This window comes from Cynocephalus volans, chromosome 7, assembly GCF_027409185.1.
Source record: "Cynocephalus volans isolate mCynVol1 chromosome 7, mCynVol1.pri, whole genome shotgun sequence".
Taxonomy (NCBI): Eukaryota; Metazoa; Chordata; class Mammalia; order Dermoptera; family Cynocephalidae; genus Cynocephalus; species Cynocephalus volans.
In genome coordinates, this window is record NC_084466.1 from 90,649,793 (window position 1) to 90,662,656 (window position 12,864).

General features: G+C 54.7%; 1 protein-coding gene across 2 annotated transcripts in view; it reads left to right on the forward strand.

Annotated features, from left to right (window-relative positions):
* Positions 1–12,423, forward strand: part of ZCCHC24 (zinc finger CCHC-type containing 24) — a 61,237-nt gene extending 48,814 nt beyond the window's left edge. The window contains exon 4 of one of the 2 annotated variants that reach the window (XM_063103159.1): positions 8,274–12,423. In XM_063103159.1, the coding sequence (XP_062959229.1) occupies positions 8,274–8,387 (114 nt within the window). In that variant the 3' untranslated portion in view covers positions 8,388–12,423. Of the gene's footprint in view, positions 1–2,553; positions 3,138–8,273 lie in introns of those variants that run through there. The other variant, XM_063103160.1, reaches the window with a different exon arrangement.
* Positions 12,424–12,864: the final 441 nt, after the last annotated feature.

The window sequence follows — 12,864 nt, forward strand, 5'->3', positions numbered from 1 at the left end:
TACGGTGAGGATGAGACCAGATCTCTCCAAGCTGGTCTGTTCTTCTCTTATCTCATCTGAAATATGGTGAGGGGGAGGGAGAGCTCCTTACCCCAGGAAGGGAAGGAGGATAAAGGGGTGACTGCACCACAATTCTGAGACCAGAGACCCCAGGTGAATTTTAAATCTAATGCACAGGAGTTGTGGTGAGACTGCGGGGGTGAGGGTGGCAGGAAGCTGTAGAGAGAGTGCATTTCACTCACTTATTCATCCAATCCAGTCCACGTGTGTAAACGGGGCAGGTGCTGTGCACCAGGTGTGTGACATGGGAGAGGAGGGGACAGGGGGTAGGACCTACTTAAGGCAGCTGCAAAGAGAAAGCCACTTAGAGGAGGTGACATTTACTCAGGGACTTGAAGGTGGAAAGCTAGGCCTGTCACAAGTTGGGGGGGTGGCCCTCCTAGTAAGAGGGCAGGGTAGGTGCAAATGCCCTGAGCCTGTTAGAACTTGGGGTGCTCGAGGCACACAGCTCAGTGAAGGAGCAGGAGAGTGAAATGAGAGGGGTGGGGTGGGGAGCTAACCAGAGCCTGGGGGGCCACGCGAAGGAGCCCAAGAGCAACAGGCTTCATTTTAAGACAATCACTCTAGTTGTATGCAGAGATTAGTCTTGGGGAGAGAGAGCCAGTGAGAAAGCCATTACCATAGCAGCCGTGGGAGCTGGGAGTGCTCTGAACTCTGGAGGGGGCTCTGTTGCCAGATTGGACATGGAAGGTGAGGGACGGGCAGGAATCCAGGAGAACAGTCACACTTCAGGCTTGAGCACCTGGATGGAGGGGGGTGTTGGTTCCCGAGGTGGGCAGCCTGGGCTGGGGGCGTGATGGGGGGACACAGGTGCTCGAGGTAAAAGCCAGAGTTCTCTGATACACGTGTGACATCTGAGACGTTCATAAAAACTCAAGAAGGCAATTGGATTTGCTATTCTCAAGCTCATATGAGAAGTCAAGGTGGCCCGTACGTAATTGGGTATCATTGACCTAAAGGTATTTAGGGAATGGATGAAATTTCCTGCAGAAAGAATGTAGACAAAAATAGAGAAGGGCTTCCCCAGACTGGGTGGCGCTGAGTCTCAGCATTCAGTGGTAAGACGGAGGAGAGAGAAGCAGCCAGGGTGTGTGGGGTCCTGGAAGCCAGGGGGGTGCTGTTTGAGGGCTGGTGCTAACGTGACAGGTACAGTGACCCCAGGAAAGTGCCCGTGAGACTTAGCAGTGAGAAGATGGTCCTGAGACTTCGTGGAGTATCACTTTTACCTGGGGAACTTGTTGAGTTATGGCCAAGGTTTGAGAAGCACGCAAACTGGTGCCTGGCTGGTTGGTCGTGAGGACTACATTGGAGCGGTCGATTTACAGCTGACCTCTTGGCCTGGGCAGTGTGGTGGAGCAATGGCGGGGAGGCTTTTCTGCATCAGGCTGCAGAGGGAATACCTCCGTTGTCCACTCGGTCAGTGGGAGTTTGTGGAGAGAATCACAGCAGTAGCTGGAGCAGGGCAGGAGGCACTGGGATGGGTGTTGTGGCGGCGGGAGAGCCTGGAGCACACTGCAGGCTGGTGAGATGGTCCAGAAGAAAGCAAAAGGCTGATGATCCAGGGACAAGAGGAAGATGCCTTATCCATCAGCACAGGACAGAGAGAGACGGGGGGATAATCAGGGAGATTCGTGGGTTTCACGATGCAAAGAAGAAAACCTCATACTCAGTGAGATGGGAGACAGTTCTCAGGCAAAAATGAGGAGGGTGCAGTGGGCTTGAGGAGGTGTCTGCGGAGCAGCTTCCAGGCCAGAGCAGTTTGTGATCCCAACTGCAGTCAGAGTTGTCACCTTTCTCCAGCACTGCTAACTGGGCAGGTGCAGGCCAAACTGGTGAACAGGTTTCTTGCGGTGCTGGTTTGCCAGGCACGTGTTTCAGAGGGAAGAAGGAAGGTCAGGGAGGCAGACATATTTATAAGTGTGGTGCTCACGTGTCATCCGGGGATGTTGTCTGGGTGGCAGGGAAGGGAAGCCAGAGGGGCCCTGATGGGCAGGGAAGAGGTGGTGGGGCCAGTGGGCTGGAAGGAGAGGCAGTGGGGGCAGAGATGGGCAGTTTCTGAAGAGGACCAAGTCCAGGGTGTGGCCCAGGGGGGTGGTGGGGAAGAAAGGTCACTGTTGGTGAGACAGTACAGACGCAGGGTGGGCCTTCCACGTGTGGCTGAGTTACCAAGAAGGATGCTGGGAGCAGACATGGCGGAGGAGGCAGGGGGACGGGGGTCAGGGGAAGGAGGTGGGGTCTGTGTACTCTGGGGGAAGGCTCCCCTGAGGCTGAGCTCTGACAGGGGACTAGAAGGTCAGTAGACAAGGGGCCTGGGGCGGGGGTGGCAGGTGGGAGGGTATGCCTCTGGCAAGGGAACAGCATGTGCAAAGTGGGGAGGACAGGACTGGGCCTGGGGGTTGGAGGAGCTGTGGGGTGAAGGAGGGTGGAGGAGAGGCCCGCCTCCCTCTGCTGGCCTGGAAGCCATGGCGCGGAATTTGTTTTTTATCCTACCAGGAGCGACTGGGACCATCCCAGAAGACTCTGGCTTTGAAACCTCTTGTGACATTACGCCCCTCACACTGGTCTCCATTCCTCTCTTTGTAGACCTGCCCCCTGCCCAAGATCTGAAGGGTTTCCATGGTCCCCACCAGCCACACTGTCCCCCATAGGCTCATAAACACAACCCTGGCCATGTTGGCCCAGCGGACATCTCCTTAGTGCAGAGGTCTGGCCCACACCTTAATGGGCCGGAGGGAGAGACTGAGGCCCTGGAGGGCTGAGGCCTTGGTGATTGTACCCCCACGGGCGGGTGCAGGGCAGTTGACGTGTGCATAGTATGTTAGAGAGCCAGACGGGGAAACGGCAGTCTGAAGGAGACGCAGTGTCCTGGTTCCTGAAGTCTCCTGGTGATTCCTGAGAAGGCCTGGGACCCCAGTCCAAAAATAGCTGTCGCCTCCCCCTGCAACTACAGCACACTCCCCCTTTGGGTTGAGTTCTGTGCTCCATTCATTTGTTCTCACTGGACTCACCTCCTTGAGAGCTCTTCCCAAGCCAGGTCTGTGCAGGCACTGAAATATGAGGGTCACAGGATGCCAGGCCTTTGGGGAGCTTCCTCTCCACCTGCAGAGACAGGACCGATGAGGGATTAGCAGCTGGCATTCAGAAATCCCAGCCTGATGGAGTCACCCACCGAATGCCTTTCCTGAGCCCCTGTGGGACCTCCCTGTGTGTTCTCCCCTCAAACCTGCGGGCTCTCATTATTTCACAAACAGCGAAACCCCAGCTTCAAGAAGCCACCTGGCCTTCCCATGGTCCCCAGGTGGGAGGTGGGACCTCTGAGCTGAACTTGCACCAGTGTTTCTTGGGAGCTCGGCGCTGAGGCCAGCCAGGCCTGGGTTTGTGTCCCAGCTCAGCCATCTGTGACCTGGGTGTGCTGAGCGGTGTGTGCGCAGCTGTACTCCCAGGCACTCCGCTAACAATTTACTCCTGTCATCCTCTCAGCCACCCATGAGGTCAGCCTGCTGTTTCCCCATTTTACAGAGGAGGAAACTGAGGTACAGGGGTGTGAGTGATTTACCCAAGTTCAGTAGAGAAGCCGGGATTCATAAAGAGGGACCGAGTTTGTGGCCGGAGGATAGTGTGAAACCTGAAGGGGGGCAGATGAGTGACCTGTAAGGGAGGAGGGAGCAGGGAGGGCAGGCCACCGTGGCTGGCTGGGGAGAGGCTCTGGGGACATGCCTCAGATGTATGGGGTCTGTGCTCAAGGGCTGGGGGGGCTTGGTCCTTACAACTCTTGCACCTCTGTGGGCTAAGCAGAGAGGCAGGGCCCAGCCCGTGCATCCGAGGCTGGTAGAACCCGACTCCCTGCAGGGGCCCCTACCCCTATATTGCCCTATATGGCCCATTCCTGGCTTATACCACTGTCCCCAGGCTGGCAGTGACCTCAGCTGCCCATGTCTCCATCCTGCCCAGCTCAGTCCCAGCACAGCCTCCCTGACCAGCCCACCCCCATCTCCAGAATCAGAGTCTCATTGAGCCCAATCTGGAAGGATCTTTGAAGAGCATACTGCTCCACTCTTCCCCTCTCCCAGTCATTCAGCCAGTGTTTGTGGAGCACCTACTGTGGACGTTGGGGGGACTGGGGCCCAGAGAGGAGATGGGACTTGAGCAGGGTAAGCCAGCCAGCCCCAAAGGGTCCTGGGACAGCCCCTCGGTTGCCTCTCCTGGGCGTCTGTGCTTCTCTCGCATGCTCTTCTCCCCAGGGAAATCACAAGCTGGGGAGGGGGTGGGGGGTGCCCCTCCTGTCTGCCAGCAGTCAGGAGCCTTTGAAGATCTGAGAGTTGGTGCTCAGAGACCCCTTCCCCTAGTCCCCTGCAGTGGAGAGGCGCTGGCTGATTTCTCCGGCCCAGACCCCCCCCCCCCCTGCCCTCCGCCGCTGCTCTGACCTGTGCTGCATCTCTCTTGAGATCCTTCCAGTTCCCCACTGATCCTGCCCTGCCATATCTGTTTCCTGTCAGGCTCCAGCTGTGGCTCCCCCCTGCCGGCCCTGCTCCCACAAGAAGAAAACACTAATGGGCTTTGCCTAGCTGCAGGGGCTGGGGGTGGCCCTCTGCCTAGATCAGTCCCAGCTGCTGAGTCTTTCCCTCCAGAGGGGGGTCGTCTCGACAGTTTTCCCGTGCTCCACACCCAGCGGCAGGCTGAGCAGGGCTGAGCAGGCAGACCAGGGCCCGTGGAGGGAGGCGGCACCAATAAGGTCACGGCCAAAGGGGGGCACAGCTTAGATGAGACGAGGAGGGGGGCCGGTGAGGATGTTGCAAGAGCATTTCACAGGGACTCAGCTGGTTCCCCTGTCCCCAGACTGCCCCTAACCCTACATAGTAATTATAATAGTACATGCTATTAATACTGGCCAACACTCGGAATATTCTCTATGTGCTAGGCAGTTCTAATCACTTTGCATGTATTATCTTAGTATTTACTCTCCACAACAACCCTATTAAGTAGGTACTCGTATTAGCCCCATTTTATGGAGAGGAAAATTGAAGCACAGAGAGGTTAAGTGACTCGCTAAAGGTCACACAGCAATTACTAAGTCTTGCAGAGCTCCTCATGGTTACAAAGTACTTTAAGACAGTTATCTCATTTACTTCTCTCTTTCACACACACAGAGACACACACAACTGAGAAAAAGACAGCAAATGTTACTAACTTCTTGCCCAGGTTACAGAAGGGCAAGTTGAGGTTCTAGAGGAAGAAGATCTAGCCCAACAGCCCTCAGCCAGCAGGTCACAGAGCTGGCCTGCAAAGCTCTGTCTGTCTGATGCCACTGATGCCACGTCACATGGAGACATTGCAGAAGACACCAGCAGAGGAGTTTTCCAGAATAGTATTCAGGACAAGCTGGAGATGGTCTCCTAAGGCTCGCTGGAGGCTCAGCCCTCAGCCCTGGACCTGCTGAACCTCTGTCAGCCCCTGAGATGAAGACTCAGAAGGCAGACACCCTATCAGGGTGGGTGCGGCCGAGCAGGAGCTAGCAAATTCCCAGGGGAGAGTACTGTGATACTGCCTCTGGGACAGGAAGCCAGGAGCCTGGGACAGTCTGGGGGCAGTGCATGAGATCTGGGGTGGCACTGGCCGTAGGCTGTCCCTGAGCCCCAGGACATGGCAGCCAGTGGGGGGCTGGGGCCAGTTGACGGAGGTAGGCCATGTGCCCCCACAGCATGGGGGCTGGAAACAGCAGGTGTGGCTGGATGGCCACACACCCACCACTTCCTTGCTAATGGCCCTGGGCAATACCCTTCCTCATCTGTAAGGTGGGTAGTAATATGCCATTTGCAGGGAGGTCGTGCGGTTAGTTCACTGACTTATGTGGCAGTGCTTTGCAATGTATAAACCATGGGGAGCAAGGCTGGTATTGGGCTGCTTACTCTGGCCTCTCTGGCCCTTCCTGGAATACTGATGCAGGGAGGGGGCCCTGGCCAGCAGGGCTGTGAGGAGTGGCAGAGGGGGCTAGAAACCAGGTTGAGTTTGCTCTGGTGGAGGGGAGACTTGAGGACTACACTGGTCAGACTGTCCTATGGGTCTTAGACAGAGAGTTTGTGTGGCCCCTTTGTGGCTGGGATCTCCAGGATGAGGGTGCAGGGACCCAGCTTCCAGCTCAAGGTCGGAAGCCCTTTGTGCAGTGCAAGCAATAAACTGAGCCCGTGAGCTCAGCCTGCAGGAGCTGCCCAGCCCCAGGGGCGAGCAAACCCAAGATGGAGCGATGCTGCTCTAGGTCCCCATCGGGGTGTCTGAAGAACAGGAGATGTGGGACCTTCCTAGGCCTTTTCACCTTGGAATTCTGGCTTCAACTTTGAGTGACCCTATGCCAGCTGTTGTTCCCCCCCATTAATAATAAGAATAAACAACATTAATAGCTTCTATATGCCGCCCTCTTTCTATTCATTTTCTTCATTGAGTTGTTTGTTGAGAACAATCCCATGAGAAAAGTGTTATCAACATCCCATTTTACAGATGAAGACAAGGAGGATCAGAGGGGTCAGGTGACCTGCCCAAAGTCACACACCTCATAGGTAGCAGAGCTGTGTTCAAACCCATGTCTGACGTGAAGTCAAAGTCTTTCTCCTCTCCCCCGGCTAGGATGGAGTCGGCGTAGGGAAGCCGGTCATCCAAAAGCCCCTTGAGATGAGCCCTAGGCTCCTGTCCTTTTTCCAGGCCTTTCCTTTGTGGCTTTAAGCCTGGAAGCACAGGAATGGGTTTTATGACTCCTGGGCGGGGGGGTGGGGGGTACAGAGTCCCTAGATCAGAACCCTGGCCACCACAGTCCCCTTCCTTGCCTTCTAGAACTCTCGGACTCTTCCATTCCCCAAGGTTGGAGCCAGGATTGCATACTGGGCAGAAAAGCTAGTGTGCTACTTTTGAGCAATTCACTGTCTGGCCATGGGCTGGCACCCACCCCCAGCTGCCCTCCCCTGACCATCCTGGGTCCTGGTTCCCTTGCCCCACATCAGCCTGCCGTCTCTGCCCGCGTCTCCTGGGCATGTGGCTCCTGGCTGGTCCTGACCAGCTTCCTTTGAGTCCCCTCAAGCCCTAGCAGAAGATCCTTCTGCAGGCAGGGGGTCTGGGCTGGGGCTCCAGCTGGATAAAAAGCAACATCTCTATGAGCCAGCCAAGAAACTGTCTGCTCAGGAGGTGCTCCTAATGGCCTCCATAAATTTTCCAGGGAAACAAGTCTTTGCAGACTTTCAAGAGCCAGGAAGGGAGGGTGACAGAGAGCAGAGATGCTCCTGTCTAACAATGTGCTCCTGCGTGTCTGACGCTGCCCAGTGTACATCTGGACGTCTCTGGATCCTTCCAATACCTTGAGAACGAGGCACTATGAATGGTCCACTTTACAGATGTGGAAACTGAGGCTTCCTGAGGTCACACAATGAGTTGGTAGCATAAACGGCTTCCCTTCTCTGGGCCTCAGTTTCCCTGTTAGAAAACTAATTCCATTCATGTAACCACTCTATGAACAGGGCAGTCCCTGGGCCAGGCCCCAGGATGTGGGTGAATTAAAACCTGGCTATTCACCTCCTAGAGCTAATGACTCACTTACCCCAAACGTGGAGCACTGTGGGTGTGTCCAGGCCTGAGTAGGTGTGGCAGTGACAAGTGGCCAGGCAGGAAGCGCTGCACGCTATGGATCGGAGACGTGGGTTTGGGTCTCCCTCACTCTGGGCCTTGGTTTTCTCATGTGACAATTCTCTGTGCCCTTGTCCTGCCTCTGTTGTGGACTTCTGTGAGCTTTGGGTGGTGGCTGCACAGAGCATACTGGGGAGAGCAAAACCGTGCATACACCCAGGGTTCTGGGTACAAGACCCACCCCCTAGCTCTGGCCCTAGCCCGAGCCTCCTGGGACACAGACGCCTGCATACAGGCAAGGGGCAGGGGCCCTGGGCACGTTGGCTGAAACCATGTCTGTAACTACAGGCTTTCTCTCTCTGTCTCTGTGGATGTGTCTCTCTGTCTCTGTCTGGGCCCCTCCCTGTGTATCTGTCTCACTCTTCTGTATCTGCCTCTCTCTGTCTCTCTGTCTGTCCCTGTGGATGTGCGTCTATCCGTCTCTCTCTGTGTGGATGTCTCTGTCTCTTGTCCCCTTGCCTCTCTCCGTGTCTCTCTCATTCTCCCTCCGTCTCTCCATGTCTCTTTCTTTCCACCCCCCTGGGCCCCGTTTCTCCCTCTCTCTGCAGAGACCCCTGGAGAAGCCCGATGGCCTGGACGTGTCCGATCAGAGCAAGGAACACCCGCAGCACCTCTGCGAGAAGTGCAAGGTCCTGGGCTACTACTGCCGCCGCGTGCAGTGACGGCCACTCACCCGTGCCCGAGCCACCCTCCTGCCAGCCCCAGGACACGCCGCCTTCCCGTGCTGCTCCAAATGGTTGCGTGTGCCCCGTACATGGGGTGTCCTCACAGGCCCATGGGTCTGGGCAGGGGGCTTTTAGGGTCCTTGTCTCGTGTGTGTTGACAAACAGTGTTACTGACATTGCTGCCCCCAGGCCACAGAAGGCAGGGTCTCTGGGGCTCTTTACAGGTGGGCCTGGGCTCTCTGTGGAGGGGACGAAGGTGAGCAAAGGTCGGTGCTCAGGACCCCACAAAGCCCTTGGCATCCCCTGCGGGCTCTCCTCCACTGAGAGTCCCTTTGGGGTGAGCAGCCTTATATTGGCCACAAGTGCACTAAATTTACTGTGAATCCCAAAGCCTGCAGGGAACCATCTCCCCAAGACCAGCCAGGCCACCACCTCCTCCAGAACCTTCCAGTTTGCCCTGTGTGAAAAGCCACTCTTGGAAAAAGCCCTATTTTTCTGCCCTGGTTAAGTCAGCAGTCGTGGCGAGCAGACACCTGCTCCAGCAGCTGCTGGCGAGTGGGCCTCTGTCCACGCTGAGCCCCAAACCATGACTGCCTCTGATGTCACTGGCATTGCACCTGGGTGCTGCACCTCCACCCCGTGGACCCATCAGGCAGAGATCAGGGCAGGGGAGGCACTGAACGTTGGACAGTGTTCCAAGACGTGTCCTGGGGCACGTCAGGCAGCACCTTCCCACAGCCCCCACCGGACACTTTTCCCACTGGTTTGGCCTATTCCCTTCGCTTTGCCTCCCACCCACACGGGAACCGCAACCCGATCAAGGTTGCAGGCCCAGTGTGGAAGCCACGCTGGCAGGAAGGACACAGGCCTGGCATTCTGGAGACCTTGGCTCAAGTCCTAGCCCTGCTGCTGATGTGCTATGTCACCTTGGGTGAGCATTTCTCATCTTCAGGTCTCAGTTTCCCCATTAGTGAAGTGAGAGAGTGACACTACAGTGCAGAGGGGTTCATTTCAGTTCTGACGTTCTAGGACTCAGGCTGGCCAGGTGCCATCTCCTGGAGCAGAGAGCTTTATTAGAGAGTTTCATTTGGGATGATGGGAGAAACCTCCCACACGTCCCGGGCTCCACACCATCACCCTCAATTGCTCACTTAGGAGGTCAGGCTGAGGGATGCTGGGTCCTCCCATCGCCCCCGGCAGCCCCAGCCCTGGATGTTTCGTGCCCCCTGCCAAAATGGAGAAGGGTACTTCTCCTCGCCACCTAGTCCCCCCAGCCCTCCACATGGGCAACCCTGAGATAAGGTCCAGACCCTTTCATTTGTAAAATGGGAATGATGATTTCCTACCTCCCGAGGGAGCAGAGAGGCCTCGTGGCAGAGAGACCAGTGTCCTGGCCAGCAGGCAGGATCGCACGTTCCTCTCTGTCCCTGATGAGAAGGCCCACCTCTATTGTCACAGCCTCCTTCCTTTCTGCAGGAGAGGGAGAGAACCAGCTGTCAGGACTGGGTCACTTGATTTTGCCCCAACATTATGCCTCTGTGGGGAAAAAAACTCAGACCACAAAATGGGCCTGAAATTCAGTGTTTACCATGGCTCCAGGAGACCCACTGGTGCCCAGTTGCCTTTTGTTTTCAAACGAAAATGCTTTGTACAAGTGAGGAGTTACAGTGAAGTGTTAACCAGGGGTCCAGGGAGTGAGCAGAAGCATCAGAGCGAGAGTATTTGCAGCCTGAGGGCTGCAGGGTAGATTTCGGGGGTGGGGGCCCACACTTTCTGAGCACTTAAAAGAAGATATGTTTCCTCCAGCCAGAGCCCTCGAGGGCAGATGCCAGGCGGCAGACTGAGCACCCCTGCCACTGGTGGAGACTGCTGCATAGGATCCCAGCCCAGCTGCTCCTGCCCTCTCCAGGGTGTCGAGGTGCGACAGGGTTGGACCTGGACCAAGGCTTCCCTCCCTGAGGAGAAGCTGTTCCTGTCAGTCATCCTGCCCACTTCTCCAGAGAATGTTCACAAGGGTGGGCAGTGTGCTCATCTCCCCTGCGAGGAACAGGCCCCAGTTCTCCCAGGGACCTGGTCCCCCGGGGGCTGTCTGGGCTGCGAAGGTGGGGAAGCCCACACTGGACAGGACCCAGGTTCCAGACCACTGCAGGCCAAGCCTTCCACTCGTGGGCCAATGGGAGACGGGATATCACCCCAAAGTGACCTTCTCAGAGGGCTTGTCCAGCTGGCAGATTTGTCCCGCCATCTGTGCAGAGCCAGCCACCTCTGGGGCTGGGCCCTCCGCCTGGGGCCACCCTGCCACACTCCCCCCTTGCACTGTTCTGGTTGAATTTGGGAGCTCTCTGGTCAGCAAAAGCCACTGCTCTCCAGGCTGGGTGCTGTGGGAATTAAGTGCTCAGAGGGCGTGGGAGCCCAGGGGACAGGAAAGGATGGTTTTAGTACGTACAAAAGGGACAATCGCTTGCAGTTAGCAGATCTAGTGATCTAGTTGGGAGATAATGATGTTTACCCCATATGAAGTATTCAATAGTTCTGCTTGTGAATTTGTATTTATTATGAGTTATACTTGACACAGAATTCCTTTTTTACAAAAAAGAAAAACTATGTGTGTATTTTGGGAAAAAAAATTCATAGGTGTTAACATTTCTGCGTGGTTACCGATTTTCTCACAACACTGAATTTGGTAGCTTCTCCCGAAAAATCTTCATAGTGGTTTTTGTCTGTATATATTTGAGGGCCTTTTTTAAAAAATAAGAAAATGAAAAGAAAAATATAATTGCTTGATTTTTGAGATTAAAAAAAAAGAGAGAGAGGCATTTTCGAAACTTCAGAGCTTTCAGGAGGGCAATAAATTTCAAACAAAGATTTCTGGAAATATTTTGCAAACCTTCTGGTTGAGCTGCAAGAAAGTATTTATAGTGAGAACTTTTCTTTTTCCTGTAATTGTTTTTTTGGTTTGTTTTGGTTTGGGGTTTTTTTTGTTTGTTTTTTTACTATGCTTTGGTCTGTAAAAAGTATGCAACTGAACTACATTAAGAAGGAAATATTGTCTACATAGAATATTATATGAAGTTGGTACATAATTCTGAAGAGGAAAAAAAATCATTGCAATTCTTTAAGCCATATTGTTGTTATTCTGTGTTGTTTTCCTTGGATGAAAATATCAGTATTAAGTAGCAGCGTATTACTCAAGTGTTTAGAGTTATTAATATGTTCTTGTGCTGTATTTATACATATGTGTATTTTGGAAAGTATTGCCTTCTTTGAGGGAAGCTATTATTAGATACATAGAAGGGAATGGTGACCCTTGTGCCTCTTCTGCTGAGGATGACAAACACTGCATTGCAATCCGTTCTCTTGCACCTTCTTATTATCATGTTATCACGGTTTTATTAATTTTCTAAGGAGGCAGGGAGTGGGTAAGGGGAAGAGGGAGCATTTGACCAACCAGCAGCCCCTCTGTGGTCAGCCTGGCCGGAGCCTCAGGTCAGCAAGGGAGAGGGCAGGAGGGGCTCTGCGTGCCCTTCTTGGGGCTGTGCCCTTGGAGCCCTGTCTTGGGGCCGTGCTCCTTGAACTTGGTGTGTCAACCAGAGCCCTTACACTTGCCCGCTAGCATCTAACAGACTTGAATCTACTCTGAATGAATATTTAATCCAACTTCACTACATTGTAGCCCAGTGCAACAACTAACCCTGAAGTGTGGGGTGATCGGCCTTCAGCGAGGTGGCCGAGCAGTCACCCAGGGGCTGGTGGCAGCGGGCCTCATGGCTCTCCAATGCCAGCCTCCCCGGTTGACCTCTTCTGCCCCCATGTGGTGACCCTATCCCTGTCTGTACCTGCTAATACTTGTGTGTCCAAGCTAAAAGACAAACAGAGCCCGTGGGCCCAGCTCGGAGGGTGTGTGGAGAAGGCTCCCGACTGCGCTGAGGGGCGCCCTCGGGGTGGCATTCCGTCGTGTGCCTTATTCCTGGAGAATCTGTACACAGCTTGCCTGTAGAAACGTAGCCTTTTCATGCTGTATTAAAAGGACTTTTAAAAGCAAGAGAGGCTCTTGGATTTCCTTGTTTAGACAGAGCATCAGGGAAGCTGGACATTTTCATGGAGGCAGGGGAAAGAGCAGGGATGGGAGGAACTTGGGGCTGCCCTACAGCTGTCCCCTGTCGGTCGTCCTGTCCTGGCCCTGCCTCCACGCCATCAATTTGCCTCCTCCCGGCCCCTCTGTCCCCAAGTGGACACTCTCTGCAGGGTGAGGGCCCTCCCCAAGTTGTGCCCCAGACTAGGCGAGATTTCCAGCAGATTAGGTCACACATTAGCTCAGCTACGGGACTCCTGGTGACCATATATAGGAGTGAGCCTGACTCAGGGATGGCAGCCATGGGTCTCGCCGCTGCTACTCATGCTTGTTCCACTCAGCCAAGATCAGGATTTGGGCCCCAGATGCGGGATATCACACAGTGGGCAAATGAGGTGTCCA